Source organism: Schistosoma mansoni, chromosome 4, assembly GCF_000237925.1.
Source record: "Schistosoma mansoni strain Puerto Rico chromosome 4, complete genome".
NCBI classification, from domain to species: Eukaryota; Metazoa; Platyhelminthes; class Trematoda; order Strigeidida; family Schistosomatidae; genus Schistosoma; species Schistosoma mansoni.
In genome coordinates, this window is record NC_031498.1 from 17,639,197 (window position 1) to 17,666,411 (window position 27,215).

Here is a 27,215-nt window from a genome sequence, read left to right on the forward strand (position 1 = left end):
TTCCCGATCTTAAAAGAAACATTGTATGTAGTCGCATTTTACCTTTCCAATGAAACGAGAAATATATGATACGTTCAGCAGTTAAAATAATAGGAATATTACGAAATGCTAATTGATGTTCGGAAAAATGATTACTCTAAAATAAGATCAAGCTAACCGATATACATCACTACTGGTACTACGTTTTCGTAATCTTTCTAGAAAGCCTAACATTTAATACAGTTTCACTTTTGCAGCATAACTAATGCCATATAAAAAGATACTGAAAACAAACGAAATAAATATAGATAATTATATATTGTAGTAGATAGAAAAGTTCACTTTACATTTTGATAAACGGATAAATATATGAACAAAATGCTAAAATTTAGAGAAAAAAAAGTGTATTTATTTAGTCCTTTCAACTAATTTTTCGACTAAATCTGTCGTTCGAGACGCAAGTCCACGAATATCATCTAAGAGACCTGCTTGAGCCATAGCCGTATCATACAAATGATTCAAGACAGAAATTGCTAGAGAATAATCTTTGCTTTGTTCAGAATCTTTGGAAGCATGAACTAAATTATACAGATATCGAACGAGTTCATGTTCTGGATTAAGTTCTAGTATTGGTTCAATAACACGGTATCTTTCTTCAGCAGGTCTGTCAGCCAAAGATGTCCTCAAAAAATGTCTCATTGCTCCAGCTTCACGAACAGAAACAAAGCATGGATGCGTGCTCAACCTCTGTGTAACCTGAATAATGGGAAAGAATGTGATATTTATTTGTCAGAGAAAAAGATAAAATAATTAAACAGAAATAGTAGACAGAATGACTTGATTTTTATGAAAACTAATGATTTAAACACAGGAAACTACAGCAGCATATTTATAAACCATAACGAGTCTCAGATTTGGTGACATAAGAACCGTAGGAAAACCATACATTATATGACAGCAGTAGGGTAAATTGAAAATGCAATACCCGAATGACCAATAGAAAATATATTAAGCTAACCTTTGTGATTTTCCTATTTTTAATCGAAAAGGCACTGAGACGCTCCTATATCATGAACTGGTATCATGGTCAGTACAAAAGATCTCCTAACGATGCAACTGCCGTTCTATTATTGCTCGCTTCAAGAACAAACAAGATTATTGATCTTTTGTGACCAAATCAAACGGATTTCGAAGAACAAATCTGTAATATTAACTTCCAAGAACACATGAAACTATTAGGATTTTCTTCTAGCACGCAATTTATTATTATTTATTATTTTGACACAAACATATGTACAAGAGGGCACCAGATATATATATGCGCAATACAAAACAATGAGGATGGAGAGAGGGAAAAGAGGGTAAGATGAATATAAGAAAAAAAGAACCATAACAACAGATTAGTGTATGTTAGTGTAGTAATAAGAATAATAGTAGAGGAAACAGAAATGTACAACCAGAACTTTTCCAGTTAAGGAAGTTATAACCACTCTTTATGAAGAAAGTATAAGAAGGTTACAGCCAGATCGCCACTAGCTTCTATTCTGAGCCATATCTGATAACGTCTCTAGCCACTATGTTGCACCATCTCTAGGACCCCAACCAAGGAGTTGTGAAGGAACAACAGAAGCCAGTCATATACAGTTTTCTTTCATACCACGGCACTATGTCATACACTGACCACCTCTCCGCTTTTTCAACCAGTTCCAGTGTCGGCAAATAATGCACGACGTGGAATTTGTGAGAAATGTCCAAGCCACCAAAGTCGATGTTTCAAGATGGTGACATCAATTGAATTATCGTCTCTGCGCCCGAACACACGATACCGAACCTCTGCATTACTAACATGATGTTTCCACTGGATGTCAGCAATCTTTCGGAGACAACGATGATCAAACACAGAGTCATCTAAAATCCTAAACTCAGAGAGGCCAGGTTTCACAAGCATAGAGCAATACTGCTATCACCGACGCGTTGTAGATCCGACCTTCTACAGCCAGACTAGAATCACGAAGGCGCCAAAGATGGCCCGCATTGGCATAAGCCGCTCTGGCTTTCACTATACGTGAATTGATCTCATCATTTAAGCCACCACCAACACTTAAGCAGCTGCCCAGATACACGAACTTCTCAACTACCTCATTCTGCTCATTACACAGGGTGAGTGCAGGTTCGAGTTCTTGCCAGTCTTGTAAAACTACTTTGCACTTCGAAGGTGCAAAGCACATACCGTACTTGCGGACACCGATTGCCAACTGATTAAGTGCGGAATGCATAGCTTGGATATCATCGCACAGCAAGATAATATCATCCGCATACTCAAGGTCGAGAAGTCTTTCTCCAGGCAACAGATCCACACCACCATTACCTAAGTCCACCAACGCTGTTTCCAGAACGTCATCGATAGCAAAGTTGAGGAGGAATGATAAGATTGGACAACCCTGTCTAGCCCCACTGTATAAATGGAATAGTGGAGAGAGGTGGTTGTATGCCCTCACTTTGCCTGGGGCGTTTGTATATAGGGCCTTTAAGACGTTAATAAACTTCTCAGGTACACCCCTCTTCAATAGACAATCCCAGAGAACTGTCCTGTCCAATGAATCGAAGGCGACCCTAGTGTCAAGAAACACTACGATTGTTGGCCTGCGATAAGTATGATGGTGTTCTAACATTTGGCGGAGGGTGAAAATATGATCAATATATCCTCAACCAAAAAGAAAACCAACCTGCTCCCCGCGAGTCAATCTTTACCGGGTTTCGAACAACCTACGAAGCATGACAGAAGCCAATAGTTTGGACGCAATCGGAAGTAGACATATCTCCCGATAGTTGTTACAGGAACGACGTGAACCCTTTTTGAAAATAGGGACAACTATTGACTCATTCCATGATGTTGGAACATTCACTAATTGCCAGACCTTTGTAAACAACTCAGTCGGTTCCTTAACCAGAAAGTCACCACCATCTTTAAAAAGAGCCGGAGGTAAGTCATCTGGGCCCGGTGATTTGTAGCGTTTCAAGAGTTGGAGTTCCTTGCGGACTTTCGCCTCATTTTGTGGGGCAGTCGTCCCAGGTCATGGTGGATATGACAGTCTGACCGATGCTGCCGCAGCAGCAGGCCAGTTGAACTGCCCTTCAAAGAATTCTGTTCATTGTCCAAGACGTCGATGGATGTTAGTGATTGGCATCCCATCATCTTCATACATTGTTTCGCTCACACCAGACTTCTTGCTGCCAGTGGCTCGGATGAGTTAGAAGAGCTTCCGGCAGCCACCAGATACAGTTGCTGCTTTCAGCTCATTAGCACGCTTCAATTACCAGGCCTCTCGGTCCTTACGCAAGCTTTGCCCAATTTCATTTCGTAACAGTCTTCGTTTGTAGTCAAACTCACGGTCACCCAGAGTAGACCGACGAGTTGTAAGGAGCTTGAAGAAACCCATTGCTTATAAGCGGGACGCTTCGCGAAGCCGCAAGCGACTTTACTCGCTACTTTTAAGGCATCATGCAACTCCAGCCAATGCTCACTCATAGTTTTTGGTTGGCTGGTAGCTAACCTTGAACCTAGCTCGGTTCGACATTAAATTGAAGCAGAAGCTACAACTAATTTATTGACATCCATCTGTTTAGGACGATGGATTTGTTGGCCACTGAAACGTAAGGTAAGATTAGCGCAAACAAGTGCATCATCAGAGTCCAGGTATGTACTCCGAAAGGAGTGGCAGTCTTGTACACAACCACGCCAAGTAGTAGCTGATCGCGATATGATCAGTCTGAGTCCAGGCTTTAGATACAGAGGGAGGACTCCAGGTAGTGCATCGGCGATGACTATGCCGTTAGTTAGTGCTAACCAGAAATAGGTTGTAGTCTGCGCACAGTTTCAATAGACGGTCCCCGTTATCTGTCCTGCGACCAACAAGTCCCGATTGACCACCTAAACGACTCTCTAGCGCGCAAAATATAAAGAGATCCAGAATATAATTTAATAATCACCCTTTATAAACCTAGAAGTTATAACAATAGACTTTTGTTGGCAGGTCTGTGTTTTCAGCACAAAATACAGCAGTGACTTAGTAGTTACAACACTTTGCTTCCAACAAATTTGTAGTCGATTAAAACATCATTTACCTTTCCTTGATCTGAGTAATTTGTAGTATCACTAGACTTCATAAAAAGCTGAGTGTATAAACCTATAAGTGGAGTAACAGAAACGGCGACAAAGAATATTTTGCACACAGATAAATAGAGATAGTTAGTTGGTGATATAGAGAATGAGTGACCAAAATATATGCGTTGTCAAATGTTAGTGACTAAAAACCATTTAGTAAAATATGACACCAATATGTGGCCGAGAATCAGCGATTTAAATACATAATTATTCACCATTGTGTTAGAGAATGACTCAAATGAACGGTTTCCAAAAGAGTGAGTAAATATGGTACAATCTATGACTGATGACATTTATGCTAGGGCTTGAGATTTATATCCATTGCAGTCCTATTTCAGGTACAGTAAACTTGTCATAGATACATGCACTTACTATAGCAAAACATCTTAGAAAAAAGTAACCTTGATCTAAAGTTAGCTCCGTTTGTAGCCCTCTCCGATCCCAAGCCCGGATAAAAATAGAGGGTTGGGCATAGGGTTAGCAATTCCATCCCGTAAAAAGAACCACGCTAAATAAAAACGCTAACCAGAAAAAAATCACTTAAACCATTTAAACTCTACCCTGGGGGTTGAAGGACCTTCCCTTAGAAGAATTATGACGCCTCTCATATTGAAAGCCGACATATCTTCGGAAGCCACAAGGCCGATGTCCCTTCTAGTAATCAGAGTAACAATTAACATAAGCATATTGAATGTCCGGATAACATGGAAGACCGGGAGGACCAGTCAAATAGCTGCGGAAATTAGAATGATACTCCCTGGATGCAAGCTAGATGTCAGTCAGTCAGTCACAACGTAGAACTTCGTACATACGTACATCAGTTCGAGTTGCCATACCACATTAACACAGAGATGTAGTTGTCGATTCAAATCCCATAGTGGTAGAAGCAGTAAGAGTATAAGCAGTAATCGGAAAGATTATGGTTTGAAGATGTTATCGAAGGAGTGTAATCTGGTGAAATGAATTTGAAAAGAGAAAAAAAGCTTGATGGGGATGATTAGATTTGAAGGAAGTGCTTTTATTCTCTAGTCATGAAAAAATGCTTCACACACCAAAGAGTTCCACTGATGCTATTCAAAGAAGCATGAAAACACTTATAAAACGGGAATCTCAAGGTCCCCGAATCATCAAAGTATTATTCAAAACAAAAAAGGGGATTACAATGAATGTTATTCAGTATAATGCGTCTGCCAATGATAATAACGACGACGATAAATATCAGAATAATGAAGGGCTGCAATCGATCATAGCAAGGTGCCCCGGAAAGAACCTAACCATCTTGATGGGAGACCTAAATCCCGATGTCAGAATGGACAACAACGGGTATGAAGATATCATAGGAAGACATGGAGTGAATGGGAGAAAGGAAAGAGAATGGTGACAGATTCGCAAATTTATGTGCATACGAAAAGATGGTTATGGGTGACACAATATTCCCTCACAAACGCAGACACAAAGCTACATGGGTCTCACAGGATCACAATACAGACAACCAGATCGATCATATTTGTATCACTGAAAGATTCAGAAGATCAATCAATGAAGACGTGAGAACCAGGAGATGAGCCGATACAGCTTCAGATCACCACTAGCTGGTGGTTGATAAGATGAAACTGAAGAAACACTGGACAACTCGAGAAACAGCATTACAAAAGTATAATACAGGATTCCTACAAGATACCGATAAAGTCAACGAATTTGAAATGGTTCTCTGCAAAAAGCTGCAAGTCTCACAAGATTTACTCATAGATGGGGAAACTACTATGGACGACAACTGGAAAGAGATCAAAGAAGCATTAACGTCAATGTACCAAGGGATACTGGGCCGCAAGAATCATCATAAGGAATGGATCTTTATCAAAACCTTGGACAAGATTTAGCATAGGAAGAACAAGAGGACATCAATTAAGAACCAAACAGGAGCAGAAAAAGTCAAGGGACATGACGAATACGCAGAAGCAAACAAGCACGTGGAGAAGATCATTAGAGCTGACAAACGAAAATACGTGGAAGACTTAGCAATAACAGAGGAAAAAGCTGCAAAGGAAGGAAATATGAGACAACTAGCAGGGGAAATATAGTAAACCAGAGAGACCGGTCAAGGACAAAGAAGGCAAGCCAATCACTGGGATTCAAGAACAGAGGAACAGACCTTCCTGTAGACGTAACTTCACAAACGACGGAGGTAATCAAGGTGGACAATTCAAGATTGGGAAAGCAGCAGGACCTGACAATATACCAGCTTAAGCACTGAAGTCATACATAAAACAACTGCAAACATGCTCCACGTTTTATTCAGGAATATTTCAGAGAGAAGAACAAGTGCCACTGACAGACTGGAAAGAAGGAAACCTCATCAAGATACCAAAGAAAGAAGATCTAAGCAAATGTGAGAACTACAAATACATCACATTACTGTCAGTACAAGGAAAAGTTTACAACAGAGTGTTGCTGAACCGGATGAAAGACTCAGTAGATGCCCAACTTCGAGATCAACAGAGTGGATTCCGTAAGGATCGGTCGTGTACAGACCGAATCACGACATTACGGAAAGTCGTTGAACAGTCTATTGAATGGAACTCGTCCCTGTACATCAACTTCATCGACTATGAAAATGCGTTTGACAGTGTGGCTAAGAGAACATTATGGAAACTTCTTCCACACTATGGTGTACCTGAGATGTTCAACACCCTCAGGAATTCGTACGACGGATTACGTTGCAAGGTCATGATGTATGGAGGACAGCTGTATCCCAAGTGAGGATTGAAGTCATATAAGGCTGCTCATTCTTCCTCCTTTTCCTTCTTCCAGTGTTTGACTGGATTATGAAGACGTCCACATCTGATGAGAAGCACAAAATACTATGGACGGTTTGCATGTAACTGGACAGTTTGCGTGTAACTGGACAGTTTGGACATCACAGGTGACTTGACACTTCTATCTCATACACACCAATAAATGCAGGTCAAGACAACCAGTGTAGCAGAAGCCTTTGTCTGCAGTAGTAGGCCTCAACATACACAAAGGAAAAAGCAAGATCATTAAATACAACACGGAGAACATCAACCCAATGACAATTGATGGAGAAGCTTTGGGTCAGCATCATCGATGAACAAGGAGGATCCGATGCAAACGTAAAGGCAAGGATTGGCAAAGCAAGGGCAGCATTATTACAGTTGAAGAACATTTGGAACTTAAAGCAACTGTCTCTCAGCCAACACCAAAGTCTGAATTCTCAATGTGAACGTCAGGAAGGCCCCACTGTACGGAGCGGAAAAATAGAGAACTACTAGAACTATTATCAAAACGGTACAGGTATTTATAAACAATCTTCATCGCAAGATACTCTGTATCTGTCCTGCAGATCCTATCAGCAACAGCTTACTGTGGGAGAGAACAAACCAACTTCCGTTAGAAGAGGGAATTAAGAAAAGACTCTGAAGGTAGTTAGGACATACATAGTTGAAGCCATCAAACTGAATCACGATGCAAGCCGTAACTTGGAATCTTGAAGGGAAAAGGAAAAGAGGAAGATCGAAAAACACACTGAGCAGGGAATTCGAGGCAGACATCAAGAGGGGAAATATCAAAGAAGAACCTGTAGTGCCGCGATTCGTTAATCGTTCGTTTCGATAATCGATATAATTCTAATCTTAACGGCGCGTAAAATCAATAGACAAAGGATAGCAGCAACTACAGTTTACTGTCGAATAACTCAGGTCACAAAGTTAACATCTGAGCGAATAATAACGAGCGAGTGAACAGGCGAATAAGCGAAGGAAGCGAACGAGGCGGAAATGACATGCAGTGGAGATGGCTGAGAAGCCAACTCGAGAGCGAAGCGAAAACAATGCGTATTGGAGATTGGCTGTGAAGCCAACTCGATTTAAGCAAGCGTTAGTCAACATTTATAGTCAGGCAAAAATGAGTGACAGACATATGATGAATAAGATAAGAAGTGTACACATATACGCTCATATAAAAAGCACTCAAGGTTAATAAGCAAATGATGAACAAGATCAAAAGATGACTCAATGTACAGGTGAATTGGCTTGGCCAGCAACTAGAATAAAGTATATGGGCTTAACATATAAACTGATACTACAAACCTAACACAAAAATGTATATATTCAAGATGTTGCGACTGATGAATGTAGGTAATATTGGTAATAACTAATCTTCTAATATGGATCGTGTATAAAATATGGGGACAAATATTTATATGGTGTGCGCTACTGATGTCGACAGATATAAATAGTATGTATCATCAATCTAAAGTGAAATGCCTGATGGGAGAATGTCAAGAAGATCGAAGAGAAGAGAACGAGAACAGAGAGTGGTTGGTGTGAAAACGAAAGAATAATCAAGTCTTAGATAATTGATTGACATTTTGCAAATGAATTATTTACCGTATGGTTCTCAGATTTTACTGAGATTCTGTAATTTTGTGTTCAAATACATTTGGTTGTCCCCGCCTGTGTTCTCGTTAACTACAATAAGGCGTTACAAAAGTGTTTGTGATATTTTAAGAGTTCACCTAAGTGCATTTTTAATGTGAAGTGATTAAAATATGAAGCATCTATCTTATGCAATATATTCTAAAAAATGAATACACCCGCAGCCTGTTCATTCAAATAAACTTTTACCAAGACTACTTATGGAATATGAACAACCAGATAACTGAGAATTACTTAATTTACCGAAACCAACATTCTCATTATTTCTTACTTTCACTTTCTTGACTTTTGAACCAAGGACTTTTTCTGCCCATTCTACCAACTCCGACGCCTCGTCCTGTTTTAAGCAATTTTGGCGTTCACATCCAACTGAGTCAGTATTTGCCATATCATCAGCGATCATACTCTCAATCGATGTCAACGTTTTTTTGTCGTATTGACTTAATTGCATAAGAACAAGTTCATCGTACGGTTCGTACAAAAACAGGACCTGAAATTAAAAACGAACAAATCAGGCATTGTAATTAAGTAATACAACAACACTAATGTGGTAAATTTGTAGTTTAACAGATTTTATTTAGGATAACAATAATGGTTTATAAAAACTCTCTAACAATAATGGTGTTGAATATTACAATATTTTGCAGAGGTTATTAAATACAGGAATGGAAACCCGACAGGACAACACAGTTGATGTTACCGAGTGAACAGATAATATGACGGAGATGAAACTTCTTTCTTCTTTATCTTATCACTTTCTGAAGTATGGAGTAAATAGTTAGTGAATTAGTCTTACATATTCCTCAGTAGGTATTTCGTAGTATTGTACCCGGCTCTAAAGTAACGATATTAACAAACGGATTGTACTGAACAATGTGAATAAACAACCACAATAGTCTCCCTAGTATATAACGTCCCACTAGATCGTAGGAATACCAAAAGACAATTCCTGATCTGTGATTGTAAAGAATTATTACTTGAAGAAAATACAATTTATATATATATCCGTAGTGAAAAATGTCTAATGCATCGACTGAAAGTGTGAGATTTTGATATCTACTTAAGTCAATTCATATTGAGAAAATAAATGTTTATTTAAAAAATTCAGAGTATCTCCGAGGACTTCACTATTTTAATCGACGAAAGACTTACACTCAAGAAACAATAACCATGAGGGATCGGAATTGATGCAAGTCACTTAAATCATTTTTGAAGGAAATTTTATACACTTCACTGGTGTAAACAGAAATGTATAGACCTGTTTTTATACATTTAAAAGATTTCTGTATACAGTTGCTGCAAACATTAAAAAGTGAATTCTGAATGACTTGGTTGAAATTGAAAGGACACTAATGACAATTATTCCACAATTTTGTGAATGATAATCAATGTCATGTTTTTTTTAAATCCTTAGTGCTGATTGAATTATATCCATCAACACCTAAATGATTATTTGTATAGAATGATCAGCAACTAATAAAGCTTAAGCGTACAAAATGGTAGCTCGCTGGTCATTTATATAGCCCTGGAGTTCTAAAACGATTAATGAAAGTTCAAGGTGATCAAAAAGTCAAGTAAACTTGAGTATCAACTGATGAACTTCTGAACGTAGATGTTGTGCTCTATTGAAAAGCATGAAATATCATGAGTGTTAGTAATTTATTGTAATCTTTACTAGGTATATAGCTACATTTATATGTAAACACTACAGAAAAAACCAAACACTGAAAGCTTTATTTGACGTTTGGAATGTTTAATGAAATGAAACTGACAACAAGTTGTCCACAAAGTCAGTTTAACTGTTCACATTAAATTATAGTTAGTACTTTAACCTACCCAGGATCAAACTTCAGAAACAAGTTAGTTTACAGTCACTTTACAGTCACACTAAGGCGGCCTGTTTAAACATCTGGGCTACCTGTTCCTGTCATCTAGATATTTCAACAAGTTATCTAATTCCGTTTGTTTTAATACATCATTATGCCTATTTATCGCACAACCTATTCAGGTGCGTTTCTGAAAAGTGTAAAACATTCCGCTGTAAAAGTTACAGAAGGCCTGATCAGAGATATCGTGTTGCTGGCAATATGCAGCGAGAAGAATGTACATTATCCAGATGTCGATTGACTGGGCTGCTAACTTCTAACTGGCGATCACTCAATATTTATCGTTAGGAAGGACGAAGAAGTAAGAAACGGAAATTTGTTGAAGTACTTTGTGCTGAGAATTCTATATTGTACCAAAAATATAATATTGAATAAAGCTAATAATAATAATAATAATAATAATAATAATAATAATAATTCTCTATCTACATGATGAAAAACTAACTGTTCATACCACTTAACAGTACATTCAAGAGATGGGGATTCTTAACATGAAAGATCCACATTTAGTGCAACGAAATCTACAACACTGTGATCCTTAGAATGAATTATCAGAAGAGCATTTTTAGGATGGAACAATGTACATCTGACAAGACAGAACGGACATTTTGGAATCCGTGGCTATTATCAAACAATAGTATCAGTCTGTAATCAATTCGATTGATAAAGTATTAATAAGGAAAACTGATATACCAGAACAAAATAATTCTTCTAATCATTAGAAGGGAAGATAAATTTAAAATTTTTATTGGAAGAATGAACTGTTGGTTTTCATCGAAATTAGGTGACAATAATAACATAATATACGGTCGTTATTTTAACATTCACATAAAATTAATACAATACAGTACTTACCTCAATATCTGGATTTTTCTTACGGACAGCTTCCAAGTATGGAGAACTCTCGGCCAACTGTCTGTTGGGGGATGATAAAAAGTAAATATTTCTCTGACCTGGATGCATTCGGTTAGCATATTCATCCAAACAAGTAGTTTGACCAGGAGGTAAGGCAGTAGATTCCCATCGTAATAGCTTGGCTATTTCTTCGCGTATTTCTTGATCTCCCTCAATTACTAGGCCTTCTTTCAAATAAACACCATAGTCATCCAGAAAGCTAATGAATTTGTCTGTTTCTCGCGATGCTTGTTGCTGTAGTAAAGAATAAAATATAAAGTCTATAACTTAAAACTTTGAAACCTATTATATAACTGTGTAGACTACTGTTTGAGATACTGTTAGTACATGCGAACTATATAATTTTAACGAAGTAATGAAATAAGGCTTAATGAATATACAGAACACTATGTAAATGCACCTCAGTTTACTACAATGTTCGCACTTGACACAGAGATGTTCTACTCTATTTTTCAATTCGAAAAAGTAATTCAAGATTTGTGTTATATCCTGAAGAGGATTATGAATAGTAACTTTTGAGAACTATTTATGGGCCAATATGATACGCATATTTCCTATTGTATAAATGTTAAGTAACTTGACTATTCATATTCATGTTCCTTTTATTATAAGCTTTATTTTGACCCATAGACTATTACTATACGATTTGCCGTTCTTGAGTTATCCTCGGTCTATTGATTACTGCCTCCCACATTCACAGCCACACTAGGCTGAATCTTGTACAAATGTTATTTTCTATTTTATGGTACGATGTGGTCAGTTTGTTTGGTATATAAACCTAGTATGTTTGAGAGTAATGATTCATATTGCAGAGGCTTTTATTGGTGTTTCGGACTTTAACTGGCTGGGCTAGGCAGAAAGCAGGACCGACAAGTGTTTTAGACTGCTCGTACGGGTTTTATGTGTCAATGGTTCGATCAATAAATCACTGCTCTCTAATTGGCGGCATCGTCACGTTATATATTAAATAGGGCACACAGACACAAGCTATAACAATTTCGTAATGCTGCAGATGGGAATTACGATGAGGAAATACTTAGAATATGTAAATTTATTTGAACACATAAGCATTAGTATAAGGAGGGACCAAATACATATGCGCCACACAATGACTCTGAGATTATGAAAATATAGAGAATGTAAAGTGCGTAAAAAAGAAGAACAACAACGAACAGAAATTAGTATATGAGAGTGAAATAATAATAATAATAATAACGGGAGAAGCAGTTCAGTTGGCAAAGATACAAGAAAGAATACTTTCAGTTGAATTAGTCATATTCACTTTTAGTAAGAAATTAGAAGTTACAGCAGAATCGCCACTGGCTTCTATACTGAGCCATATCTGATAACGTCTCTAGCCACTATGTTGCACCATCTCTAGGACCCCAACCAAGGAGTTGTGAAGGAACAACAGAAGCCAGTCATATACAGTTTTCTTTCATACCACGACACTATGTCATACACTGACCACCTCTCCGCTTTTTCAACCAGTTCCAGTGTCGGCAAATAATGCACGACGTGGAATTTGTGAGAAATGTCCAAGCCACCAAAGTCGATGTTTCAAGATGGTGACATCAATTGAATTATCGTCTCTGCGCCCGAACACACGATACCGAACCTCTGCATTACTAACATGATGTTTCCACTGGATGTCAGCAATCCTTCGGAGACAACGATGATCAAACACAGAGTCATCTAAAATCCTAAACTCAGAGAGGCCAGGTTTCACAAGCATAGAGCAATACTGCTATCACCGACGCGTTGTAGATCCGACCTTCTACAGCCAGACTAGAATCACGAAGGCGCCAAAGATGGCCCACATTAGCATTGGTTGGGGTCCGCACGACTATCATAACCAGTGGTTGGAGACTGTGGGTGACACGGCCCAGAACCGATCACAATGGCGTAGGTGTATACACTCTCTGTCCTCCCTTAAACCGTGAGATCAAAATCACTTTATACCTTTCCTTTCTACAAACTAATTCTTTCTTTCTGTGTTATATTCTTATACACAATCTTTCTTTTATATATTAGTACCATTGAAGTAACCACTTCTATGAATTCAGTGTTCATCTTGTTGTGCTAATGAGGTGTGGCAACTTCGACCGATGCATATGTGTGCCTGGTCCTATGTTATAGCCGACTGATTGAGTGAGTAAATAGGGGTGGATACTGAATTCCACAAAGTGTTCCAAGTCTTATAATAACGGCAACAATAGCTATAATTCATAATAATAATAATAATAATAATAACGGGTGTTTATACGAATATTCGTCAATAATGGTACGAATAGTTTGACAGAAATTTGGCGGCGAGTATAAGGAAGACATTATGTGTGAAAATTATATCTGAAATAATCTCAGCAATTGAAATTGAAATAATTCCAACGTTTCGTCCAGCAAACCAAAATTATAAAAAAAATGTATATCAGATCATTTCAAATATAATTTTCACATATAATGTGTGATTAAAACAAATTAAACCTATGAAAATGCAAAGAGAATGGTTGTATGAGCAGTAATCGGATCACGTCAAAATGATAATCAACTGATTAGGCTAGGAGTTTGCCAAAGTAAATGATTCGATTGGACATATTTTTTTCTGGACGCAAAGCTCCGTATTTTGGTTCAAATAGCTGTTGTTTTAGCCGTCTGAAGGGTTGTTATTCTGATGGTTTAGGCAGATTTCTGTTAACATGTATTATTATAAATGATTGCTACATATTGGTTGTATGCCGTGTTTGCACTAAATGAGCTAAAATCGGGCTGTTGGCAGTTTTAACTGCACCTTTGCTTAAAGACACTGGGAGATGCTCTAGAGCACAAAAATACAAACTTCTAGATTATCTGCCAATATAACTTGCCCCACAAGAGCAGTTAAACTGATAGATACAGAAAGTAATTAGTCTAGGTAATTTGTCTTTTAATCTCAGAGTGACCATCGGGTGTTTTAAAAACATTATCGTAGTTTACTTGCATTAAAGGTTCTTTGGGTTGCTCTTTGCAACCTTAGTATTAGCATTTCGCTGGGTGCACCATCTCTAAATTTTAAGCTTATATACAGAGACGTTTTGCTCACAGTCAGGCATTCCTTATGCTTGTTTTCGTAGGTAGATGTTTATTTATAACTTTCTCCGGACATCCATTTTTTGGAGTAGGACTGAATGCCTTTGTTTCTTCAGCCGCATCTAGGGAGCCTATAGTCTTGATTTTAAAAATGAAGCATCTTAATCAGGTTCCTCTTATATTGTAGAGGAAAAAAACAAAGAAACTTTGTATATTGGCCAGTTCAAGTAATTTTCTTGCCTAAGTTTCCTCTTAGTGACCCATCTATTCTCTTTGTAAGTGATACATCTAGAAAGGCGATTTTCTTCCACATATGTGAATTTAATGGATGGATGGACTTCATTAAATCCCTTGAATGTCTATCTGGTCAGTATCTAAATTAACACCTCGACGTTACATACATTTTTGTCACTTCACCTCAAGATTAAGACAAAACATATATACTATCATGAAGTGGTTGTCAGGATGCTCTGTCATTACAAACCAGTAAAGCAATAATGACCAGAACATTTGTTTTTGAGATTCTAATGAGCTAAGCAGGTCAGTTGAAGAGCCGTAGGACCAAAAGCACAATATCTAGAATTCAAAAGTAAAGACGAAATCTCAAAAATACTAGTGTTGTAGTAGTAAGATAACCAGCATCTCGAGTGATGGTGTCTTCCCACAACAAGGTAGAAAAGGTCGACCCCAAAATGGCACGCCTCATCTTCTCCATGGATTTCTGGTGCGGTGGCAAGGATTGAGAAGTATCAGGCAAAACAATTCACATGAAGGCCATGCGTGACTGGGCTTAAGAGACAATCTTTTTGGCCCTACGATTACGATCCTAGTCGATCATGATCACTATTAACCCGCTTTCCTCTTCCTGTTTCATACAATTAAGAAACAATTTCAAAATGTACAGAAAATATTTATGGTCCACTTACAGATAAAAATTTAAGGAACCTGACAGTTATCAGACGGTTAATGCGACGTATAAGTGAATTATCTTGCAGCAATTCTCTACTCAAGTTTAAGGGGATGTCCTCGCTATCAACAACACCACGCAGAAAACGTAGCCATTTCGGTAAAAGTACTTCTGTACGATTCATGATCATAACCTATTAAGCAAAGGAAGCAAAATAAATCAGTTCAAAGAAAGAAAATTGACAATTTCCAAATAATTAACACATGTCAGTCTGTGATGGTGACTAGCTTTAAGTCATAAAAACCTTCAGAAAAGACCTACTGAGTGGAGAAATTGATTTTTGGAATATTATACGCAGTGGCTATTATTCGAATTACAGTGACTCCATAGATTTAATATTGACTAGGTGGTTTAAATTAATTTGGGAATAATAAGTATAACATACCTTCCGACTGTATAGTGCCACACCATTGTCCGAATCACGCGCCATATCAAATATACTAGGCTTCCAGTTTGGAACATACAAAAGTACTCGCAAATTTATCGGTGCATCCGTTTTGTACGCAAAAGTGTAACGTGGACTATCGTACTTGTTACCACAAAGATACTGGTAAAATGAATTATGTTCTTCATCAGATACCTGGAGGATTAAAGAATAACAGGAAAACCAATAATTAAATATGAATAGTGACGTGCCTCAAGACGGAACGACAATGAATGGCCCCCAAATGCCCAAATGCCTAACGTTTTCTGCTGCTATGGCATTTACCTTGATATTTTATTTCGCCGAGCTATGGCGTTGCTAGTTGAACTAATGGGCACATGGTTTAGGTTTTGCGATGCTTATGACTGCCTAAGAAAAGTCTATATGTTATCGCTCTTATCCATTGGTAGAACCATCCTAAAAGCGGTCAATTAAGGTATAAACGTGTGGTGGTCGGTATTCGATATTATCCTTAAACTTCAAATACAGTTCGGCCTGATAACCATTACTAGATAACGCCCCAACGGCGAATACGAAGTGTTGATTACGTTTATTATTGAACCAAGCACAGATATCCAAAATTACAGACACTTTAAGGAAGCATGAAAGAGTAGTGCCGAAGAGAAAGCGAGTGATCGAGTCAATGAACGAGTGTGTGAGTTAGCGAACAGGATTAAAATGTACATATATATACATAGTGAAATGAATGAGTCATCGAATCAATTAAGCGATTAATAGTAAGACTAGAAAAATGAATATATGCGTAGATAGTAAGCCATGCTCAAGCATACATATTCGTACAAGTGCAACGATAATAAAGGTACAATAGCATAGATAGGTTGTTATAGTACGAATGACTCCGTTCATTATATAAGTTAACAAAGGGGCTTAACTAAATCAAATATGAACTCAATTGTACGTCAGCTGCTATAAGCGTAACCATCAGGACAAGGAGGGTCCACCTAGGGGAGTTGGAAAACCCTGATTCCAAACCAATGGTGCACATGGGCTACAGGATCCTGAGGGGACAAATGGCGTACGAATCAATCGTTGGTCACCGTCTACAATCGGACTGCATCTCCTCACAATACTCCATTGCCTCGTGGATCAGACCTTTAGGTCAAAGGCTCCGGTTGTGGCCCCCTAAGAAAACCACCTGCTTCAGTTTGGGCACATAGGCAGTATCACAGCCCTCACACAAATCAAATGAGATTTGTGTGGCGCATATATATCTGGTGCCTCTTTGTACCAATATTTATGTGTTTAAATAAATAAATAAAACCATCAGGATAGATTTACGAAAAAATTTGAATTTATTATAACATATTGTTCAGTATAAAATAAATCCGCTGCACTATGAAACAGAACGTGTACTCTTGAAGGTCTGGAATTATAAATTTCTTTTATTTAAAATGATGAAAAAAGTACAGCAGTTATTAAAAAAGGGGAGAAGGATCAACCTAATATGTATCTGCTTACTTCCGATTGATTTTTAGTCCATAATGGTTCAATTACATTGATTCGTCGGCCATTTAAATAAATAGGGGTACTAACGAAATTGCTATATTTACGGAGAATACGTTCCATTACATCTTCTTTAGAAAATTCAGAAGCTGAATCCTTCAGATGGAGAACAATTTTTGTACCAGGATTTACATTTTCTGCATCACAAATTTCATATTCTCCGTTAAGGCCAGAAGAAGACCAATGACTCCCAACTTCCTGAGGGTTCGTGTCTCTGTGACTGCGGGAATAAACATCAACCTACACAAACAGATAACAGGAAAATGTTATAAAAAAGCATCAGTCAGTCAGTCAGCGATAACGTAGGACCAGGCACATATATGCATCGGTCCAAGTTGCCATACCTCGTTAGCACAACAAGATGAACACCGGATTCATAGAAGTAATTAATTTAGTGGTGGTAGTATATAAAGAAAGATAGTATATAAAAGCATATCCAAACGTGAGGACCAAATAAAATCAATGATCAATCTATATTTAACTATTTTTATCAAAATAACTAATTGATTCATGAAATTCGGGATTCCTGTTGTAGTGAACAAAACACGACTGGGGACAATCGAATGTATCTAAGCACAAATTACAGACTATTCTGATAACCATTCAGTGAACGGTTGATTTGCAAATTAACAATCCATTGTCTCAATCCTAACTGTTCTTTCTGCAAATATCAGTTCATCTTCTCTAATTCCATTGTTCATGTATTTTCCTACCAATTGCGCTTCATTTCAGTTCTTTCCTTATCGGTCTTCTGCCAAAATACATTCTATGTCTGACCATCGCCATATATTACTTATATGGATATAAGTAGACCACACTACACTGTAAATATAACGAATTAGATAGAATGGTGTTGGTGCTAAAAACTACTAAGTCACAATACCATTTGTGATGTGCGATATGAATGCCGACAGATATAAATAGTATGTGTCATCAATCTAAAGTGAAATGCCTGGAGGCAGAAGATTAAAAAGATCAAAGAAAAGAGAAAGAGGACAAAGAATGATTGGTGTGCAAACGAAAGAACAATGAAGTCTCAGAAGATTGATTGACATTTACAAAAGGAACAGCCAAGTTTGAGACAATTGATTGGCATTTTGCAAATTAAGTATTTACCTTATGCTTCTCAGATTTTACTAAGATGTTTTGTAATTTTGTGTTCACATTCGATTGTCTACACTTGCGTTCTCGCTCACTACACCATACCTATGTAGGCAGCTCATGTGAAACCTTAAGCCCTTAGTTCACAATAGTGTGTGGTAGGGTCAGTCAGTCAGCTATAACATAGGACCAGGCACACATATGCATCGGTCGAAGTTGCCACACCTCATTAGCACAACAAGATGAACACTGAATTCATAGAAGTGGTTACTTCAATGGTACTAATATATAAAAGAAAGATTGTGTATAAGAATATAACACAGAAAGAAAGAATTAGTTTGTAGAAAGGAAAGGTATAAAGTGATTTTGATCTCACGGTTTAAGGGAGGACAGAGAGTGTATACACCTACGCCATTGTGATCGGTTCTGGGCCGTGTCACCCACAGTCTCCAACCACTGGTTATGATAGTCGTGCGGACCCCAACCATGTAGTTTGCATCTATCAACATGGCTCAGGCCAGAAGTTGGTGACTTTATGGACTGATGCCACGTTTTAGTTTCGCCGCCGCTAACTTTCTTCCATTTGTCTCCAACACTAGTCAGCATTGCGCGTCGTGGTGATCAGTGTTCTGGTATACGTAACACGTCACCCAACCATCTCACTTGGTGAAGATTCACAACCTCACCAACTGATTTACCATCACTTCCTAATTTCCTGCGTCTAACCTCACTATTACTTACCCGGTGATTCCAGCAAATGCTGGCAATAATTCTAAGACATCTGTGACCAAATACTAGTAACTTCTACCTCCAATGGCCACATTCCGCAGCTGCAAAGTAGAACGGAACGAACTGCCGCGTAGCACAATAATATACCAAGCTTATATTCATATCAATGCTGAGGTTGTCTCAAAAATGGAAGTTTGTCCCTTAATTAATTCAACGGTTCTGATAGAATACTATTTTCGATCTCGAATGACAGGAAAGTGTAATATTGGTTACTAAAAACAACTAAAGCTAATATCTTACATTCGATTAAAAATAAATTTATTACTAACCATCTTGTATGAGGTATTTCAGAAAAAATAATTAAAATCCATGACTTAAATGGATAGAGCATCGATTACCTTATCAGCTACCATAAAACAAGCGTAAAAACCAACTCCGAATTGACCAATAATATCAATAGATTTTTGGTTGTCTTTGTTACCAGTTATACTAGAAACAAATTCTCGACTTCCAGAATGGGCTATAGTTCCAAGATTTTTTTCCAACTCAGTTTTAGACATTCCAATTCCTGTGTCTTGAATGACGAGAATTTTCTTCGCTTCATCTGTTTTTATGTGTATTTCTAAAGGTTCATCACTTAATCTTAGTGAAACTTGACCAGAAAGTCGTTGAAATCTCAGACGCTCAATAGCATCACTTGCATTTGAAATCAACTCACGAACGAACACCTGAATAAAGATACAAAAAAGCAAAACATATCCTTTGATAGTTTTAATTACATAACCTACTTTCAAAGAATTTAGTCGGTTTTAAGGAAAGGTTTAAAAGAGAATTCATCATGAAACTGAATCGAGATTTCTAACTTTTTGATATTAACTAATTATTAAATTCTTCACATTCACATTAGTCCCAAAGGCGCCGCAGGAACACAAATCATGTTTTTTTGTAAATCTTAGATTTTCTAGGAATCTATTCATTAAGTGTGTACTTCATATACATCAACATGATGTTGAATAATAGAATCATGTGCCATATTGTAATAGATTCGATAGATATACAACACTTAGAATTATTTTAGTGAGGACAGCTATCGTGCTAAAAATACTTATTTTTACTTCAGGAGCTAGATTTGTATCAAACTGAAGAGAAATGTACGATTTGATGATACATGGACTATTATAACATACAAGCTGAAACTGTTAAACTGAAATTCCATTCAAATGACGTTGCATATTTCATGTTATGCCCAAAGTCTTAAAGTAAACAATTTAGAAAATGATTAGTGCAAGAAAAACACTAAGTGTATTTTAGTTCAGATCCTTTTTCGAATTTTATGAATCCGCATTGTTTCCCGTTATCTGAAAAACAATTTTGTTGGGAATGTGCAATCTCAAACAAGTCCATATAATTAGGGTGGAATTCTGTAGTAGTAAATTATTTAGTGTGAACACCATTTATGGAATTTTAATACATTTTAAGATGATTCTTGTCAATGGCAAATACTCAGCTTAAATATTCTATTCATTTTCCAGTGATATATAATCGACAACCTAATGTATTTTTATTGAGTACACAGGGTCAACATCAAATAGCTTCATTTGCAAAACTGGCATTTTTACTCTCGTTAGTGAGGGGGGAAAAGAGGAAACAATAGTTTTGTTTATTTTATTATTTATTTAATCACATATATATTGGTACAAAGGGCACCGGATACATATGCGCCACACAAAATAATGAGAAAGGGAGAAGGAAGAAGATGCGTATATATATAAGAAGGAAAAAAAAGAAAAGGAGAAGAGTAGTGATGGGGGGAACTGAATGTACAACCAGAAGAGCTCTCTCAGTTAGGAAAGTTATAGCCACTCTTTATGAAGAAAGTAGAAGAAGGTTACAGCAGGACTGCCACTGGCTTCTATTCTGAGCCATATCTGATAACGTCTCTAGCCACTGTGTTGCACCATCTCTCGGACCCCAGCCAGGGAGTCGTGAAGGACCAACAGAAGCTAGCCCTTTGCAGCTCTCTTTCATGCCACGACACCATGTCATACACTGACCTCCTCTCCGCTTTTTCCAACCAGTCCCAGAGTCGGCAAATAATGCACGGCGTCGAAGTCTCTGGGACGACATTCGTAGAACATGTCCAAGCCACTGAAGTCGATGTTTCAAGATGGCGACACCAATTGAATTATCGTCTCTGCGCCCGAACACACGATGCCGAACCTCTGCGTTACTAACATGGTGTTGCCACTGAATGTCAGCAATCCTTCGGAGACAACGATGATCGAACACAGAGAGTTGTCTAACATCCTCAACTCGGAGAGGCCAGGTTTCACAAGCATAGAGCAAAACTGCTCTCACGGACGCGTTGTAGATTCGACCTTTTACAGCCAGACTAACATCACGAAGGCGCTAAAGATGGCCCAGATTGGCATAAGCCGCTCTGGCTTTCCTTATACGTGCATCAATCTCATCACTCACGCCCCCACCAGCACTTATGTAGCTACCTGGATACACGAACTTCTCAACTACTTCAATCTGCTCACCATCTAGGGTGAGTACAGGATGAGAATCCTGCCAGTCTTGTAGGAGTACCTTGCACTTGGAGGGTGCAAAGCACATACCGTACCTGCGGACACTGATTGCCAACTGATTAAGTGCGGATTGCATGCCTTGGGCATTATCGCACAGTAAGACAATATCATCCGCATACTCGAGATCGAGAAGTCGTTCTCCAGGCAACATATCCACACCGCCATTACTTACATCCATCAGAGCTGTTTCCAGAATGTCGTCGATGGCAAAGTTGAAGAGGAATGGTGAGATTGGGCAACCCTGCCTAACCCCGCTGCTCGAATGGAACAAGGGAGAAAGGTGGTTGTATGCCCTCACTCTGCCTGAGGTGTTCGTATACAGGGCCTTTAAGATGTCAATGAACTTCTCAGGCACACCCTTCTTCAATAGACAATCCCAGAGAACAGTCCTGTCCAACGAATCGAAGGCAGCCCTGATATCAAGAAACACTACAATTGTTGGCCTGCGATAAGTATGACGGTGTTCCAACATTTGGCGGAGGGTGAAGATGTGATCAATGCATCCTCGACCAGAACGAAAACCAGCCTGCTCCTCGCGAGTCAATCGTTCTCGGGTTTTAAACAACCTACGAAGAATGATAGAAGCCAATAGTTTGGACGCAATCGGAAGTAGACTTATCCCCCGATAGTTGTTACAGGAACAACGTGAACCCTTTTTAAAGATAGGGACGACTATTGACTCATTCCATGATGTTGGGACACTTTTTTGCTCCCAAACCTTTGCAAACAACACAGTCAATTCCTTAGTCAGAAAGACACCATCATCTTTAAAAAGAGCCGGAGGTAAGTCATCTGGGCCCGGTGATTTGTAGCGTTTCAAGAGTTGGAGTTCCTTGCGGACTTCCGCCTCGTTTGGTGGTTCAGTCGTCACCGGCCATGGGGGGCAGGACAAACTGGTTGATGTTGCCGGAGCAGCAGGCCAGTTGAACTGTCCTTAGAAAAATTCCGCTCATCGTCCATGACGTCGAGAGATGTTAGTGATTGGCATCCCGTCATCCTCGTAGATTGTTTCACTCACACCAGACTTCTTGCTGCCAGTGGCTCAGATGAGTTAGAAGAGCTTCCGGCAGTTACCAGATGCAGCTGTTGCTTCCATCTCATTAGCACGCTCCGACCACCAGGCTTCTCGGTCCTTACGCAAGCTTTGCCCAATTTCATTACGTAACAGCCTTCGTTTGTGGTCAAACTCACGGTCACCCGGAGTAGACCGACGGGCTTCCATCAGTTGTAAGGAGCCAGAAGAAACCCAGTGCTTGTAAGCGGGACGTTTCGCGAAGCCGCAAGCGGCTTTACTCGCCATTTTCATGGCGTTGTGAAGATGCAACCAATGCTCACCTATACTTTTCGGTGGGATGGTAGCTAGCCTAGAAGCTAGCTCTGCTCGATACTTACTTGCAACAGAAGTTGCAGCCAGTTTACTAACATCGATCCGTTGGTGGTGGTCAATCCTTCGGCCACTGAAAAGTAAGGTGAGATTGGCGCAGACCAGGGCATGATCAGACTCCAGATAGGTACTCCAAAAGGAGCGGCAGTCTTGTACACAACCACGCCAGCGGTAGCTGATCGCGATGTGATCAATCTGAGTCCAGGCTTGGGATGCAGAGGGAGGACGCCAGGCGGCACACCGGCGATGACTGTGCCGGAAGTTAGTGCTGGCCAGAAACAGGTTGTGGTCTGTGCACAGTTGCAGCAAACGGTCCCCGTTATCTGTCCTGAGACCAACAAGTCCCCATCGGCCACCTAAACGACTCTCTTCTGTGCCTAGACGCCCGACCTGTGCATTCAAGTCTCCGGCTAATACTACAATATCTGTCGAACACGCTTTCTGGAGAAGAACTGTTAACTGATGGTAAAACTCATCCTTGATTGCATCCGGGCTGCAATCTGTCGGGGCATAGGCGGAGATGACGAAAAGACACCGATTCTCACGCCGATTTCTTCTCACTTTGATGGAACTTTCTAATCTAACAGCACATAACCGACTGTTAATGGGGATCCAATCGATTAGTGCTGCCTCAGCTCTAGCGCTTAGTGCGACACCAACGCCAGCAAGGCCAGACGAAGATGCCACAGGGTCCCCGGATAAGCGCACATGAAACAAGCTTTTCGAGGCGACAGATGGAGAGCGGATTTGTAGTACTTCACTAGAGTCTTGAATACGGGTCTCGGATAGACAACAAACGTCAACATTAAGACCTTCCAAAGACATAGCCAGCCCTATCTGTTGTCTAATCTGCATTAGTGTGCGAACGTTGAAGGAAGCCAGCTTGAACGGCGTACGTGGTTTCAGAAAGACTGCTTCAGTATTCGTAATCGGTGGAAGCATTCACTTTCAACCAGACAGTGACTGGAGATCGTTTAGATAGGACAGATTTTCCACCAAGAGCGAGCTGCTGCATAAGTTGAAAAGTAAGGTTACACAAATTGGGGATAAAAGGGGGTGAATTAGCGATATGGTAAACAAAAATAATAATAATAATAGTATTAATAATAATAATAATAGTAATAATGCAAATTGAATTGTTTCTAGTATGAACGAGAATATAATTGTCAGCTGAATGTTCCATTTCATTTATTTGCGAGAGGGCTGTGATACTGCTCAGGTGCCCAAACTGAAGCAGGTTATAGCGCCGGACATTTGCTTTTCGTCCTCTCAATTTCGTAAACAACACCCCCGCCACGAGAAGGCAGTGAGTAGGACTTCCCTGGCAGAGGCTATATATTCGCGTGGCCATGTGAGAGCATTTCGAGGGGGAGAGCAGACTCTCCCCACTCTCGGCCGTACCAGGGCATTTATAGTAAACAAAATTATTACCACAGAGCACAAACACATTACTTTTTAAACCAATGAACTTCAACGAGGATAAAGCTAAAATGACTAAGACTCATTCGCAGAATGTTTAACTGCTTGAAAACTAACAAGGAAAAACCAATAAAACTGCTTTCGTCAGGATGAATATGGACGGTGATATCAGCTTACTGCAAAACCTACAGAATAAACATTCTATAAATGATCCATCTCAAAGGGAGATTGTGAACATTTTGAGCACAATTGGAATAATTTAACGATAAGTGTTTACTTTCCATTACTAAATGCATCCTTGTGTAGCAATTCTAAAATTAATTTTTGATTAAACTTGTTTACCAAACAAATGTTTGTTCTCGGCCTGTAGTCAGTTTCCAGGTGAGAAGTTAATGATACAACTCGACGACCCTATCAAAGTAGACAATATCCAGAATCGGATGCTTATCTAGCTAAAATCAATCAGTAATGTAAACCCTGAGAATGCGTACAACTATTCTCTAGTGGCACCTGAAAATGTTGCAAGTAGTAAATATTTGAGCAATATATCCAGATAGTATGAGAAACTTATATATTGGTGAAGAATAAACCCTATGTATTTGAGAAAAACGGTGAAGTATCTCATAGGTTATATGCATCTCTCTGTAGAACTGGGCATAGAATAGTAAGAACCAGGATAATTTCGTTCAAATGACAAGGTTATACATTCGGAACCATCTACAGACTTGGAAATTTTTGGATGATAATTTACACAAGTAGATATATGTTACGTATTATCCAAAATGAGGTTGTTGACATAAAATTATTCACAATTCTCATTCACATTATATGAACACTCATCAAAATGTGAACGAAGTTGGACGAGAATTTTGGTCCCTAGTACGTAAAAGATATGTGTAAAAATTGTGTGAATAATCTCAGAAACTAGAATTTAATAAAATTTTAAAGTTTTGTTCGATAACCGGTTCGAGATTCGGAAAATGAAAAAAATCAAAACAAACTTTTATCTTCCATACGCTCCATCTATTTCGACTTGGGCAACCGAGCAGTGGCACTAACCCTCACACCTATACTGTGGCTCGAAACCAAGTACACAAATATGTACAAGGTAACTTATTTAGAGAACTCGAAGGAGTAGTGATGGACAAACAGATGAGTCCTATACATCTTTCTAATACCCCGACATCATGCCATGAACTAACCACATGTACGCTTTTAACAACCAGTCTCAGGATTGACAAATAATGAACGCTTGACCCACTAGGATGACATTTATGACAGATGTAAAAGCAATAAAAGTCAGTATTGTAAAACAACATCAGCTGAGTTATCACTGTGCCCAACCACACTGCTGAGTCTCAGCATTACTAACATTCCTTATTTCACTTACTTAAACACAAACATTCTTACAAGGAAGTACCAAATAGATATGCGCCAGATAAATCATTCGATTTATGTGAAGGCTGACATACTGCTCGGGTGCCCGAACCGAAGCAAATGGGTTTCTTAGGGGTCCACACCACTTTACTAACATGGTGTAGCCACTAGACGACCACAATCTTTCTAAGACGATGGTGATCAAACAGAGTTGCTGAATATCCGGAGCTTTGATGAGCATAAAGCAGAACTCCAATTATACTCGATTATGTCACATAATGTGGTGATATTTGAAGTGCTACAAAACATACCAAAATTATATACCTAGAGGCTATTCTAGACAACGAAACGAGCATAAACGAACTACATAAAGCCTTTATTTAATTTGTTATATGTATTCTGTAAAAAATAATGTAGTAGATGAAATGAAATAAATACCAACTTAAGAAAGTGATAGTGGTTAGAGGAATCGTCTTTTAACTATTCGATAGCAGGGTCGAATTTTATTGCAACTCTGTGTGGTTTAGGTAGTATTACTAGCCCCTACCCAAAATGTAGCTCAAAGCCGAGTATATAAACCTTTATTTGGCTAGGTAGTTACACTAAGTCAAAACTTCTTGTAGAGCGTGGATAAGTTTAAAAAGTTAGTATTTAATCACTGAAATACAATTATATACATCACCAACCTCTTTGTCTGAGTACAAAGACTTGGAGACGATATCCAGTAACTTTTGTGTTTCAGCTTGAAACCCTACTTTTATCTTTGGACCACAACTCCGTTCATTATCATCAATGATGGTGTGCTTATGACCTTCATCCTCAACAGTCTTAAAGTTTGTACTATATGACAAAGATTCTTGCCGAAGCAATTTAGGATTGCATAACGTCCTAACGTCTTGCTTGAAATTCCAAAAGACAGAAGGAAATCGACCCAAAATTCTGCAAAGTGTTGACATGTAAACTTCTCGCAAATATCCCGTGTATTTGAGAAATCTGAAATAATTGATATGAATAGTCGTATTTAATAAACATCAAAGCTTTATGCTAAGGATAATATGAAGCAACCTCAGACATGTTATGGCCGCAAATGACGAGACTAAATCGGACATTTAAAAAGTATTGACAAACTTTGAAACTCCCAGCGTATGACCCCAAAACAATTCTTGAGTGTCAGTCAATTTAACATGACGCACTAATTAATTGTAAGAAGATGCCTTTTGATATCACTTAA

At 38.6% G+C, this 27,215-nt stretch overlaps 1 protein-coding gene across 1 annotated transcript; it reads right to left on the reverse strand.

The window, feature by feature from the left end:
* Positions 1–278: 278 nt before the first annotated feature.
* Positions 279–26,940, reverse strand: Smp_155740 (putative heat shock protein; the record flags this gene model as incomplete). Its single annotated transcript, XM_018797021.1, has 8 exons — positions 279–735; positions 8,873–9,091; positions 11,343–11,636; positions 15,395–15,568; positions 15,821–16,015; positions 17,339–17,623; positions 19,612–19,941; positions 26,671–26,940. 8 exons carry the CDS (start codon positions 26,938–26,940, stop codon positions 388–390), a joined length of 2,115 nt encoding a protein of 704 aa, XP_018652104.1. The 3' UTR covers positions 279–387.
* Between the last annotated feature and the right edge of the window lie 275 nt (positions 26,941–27,215).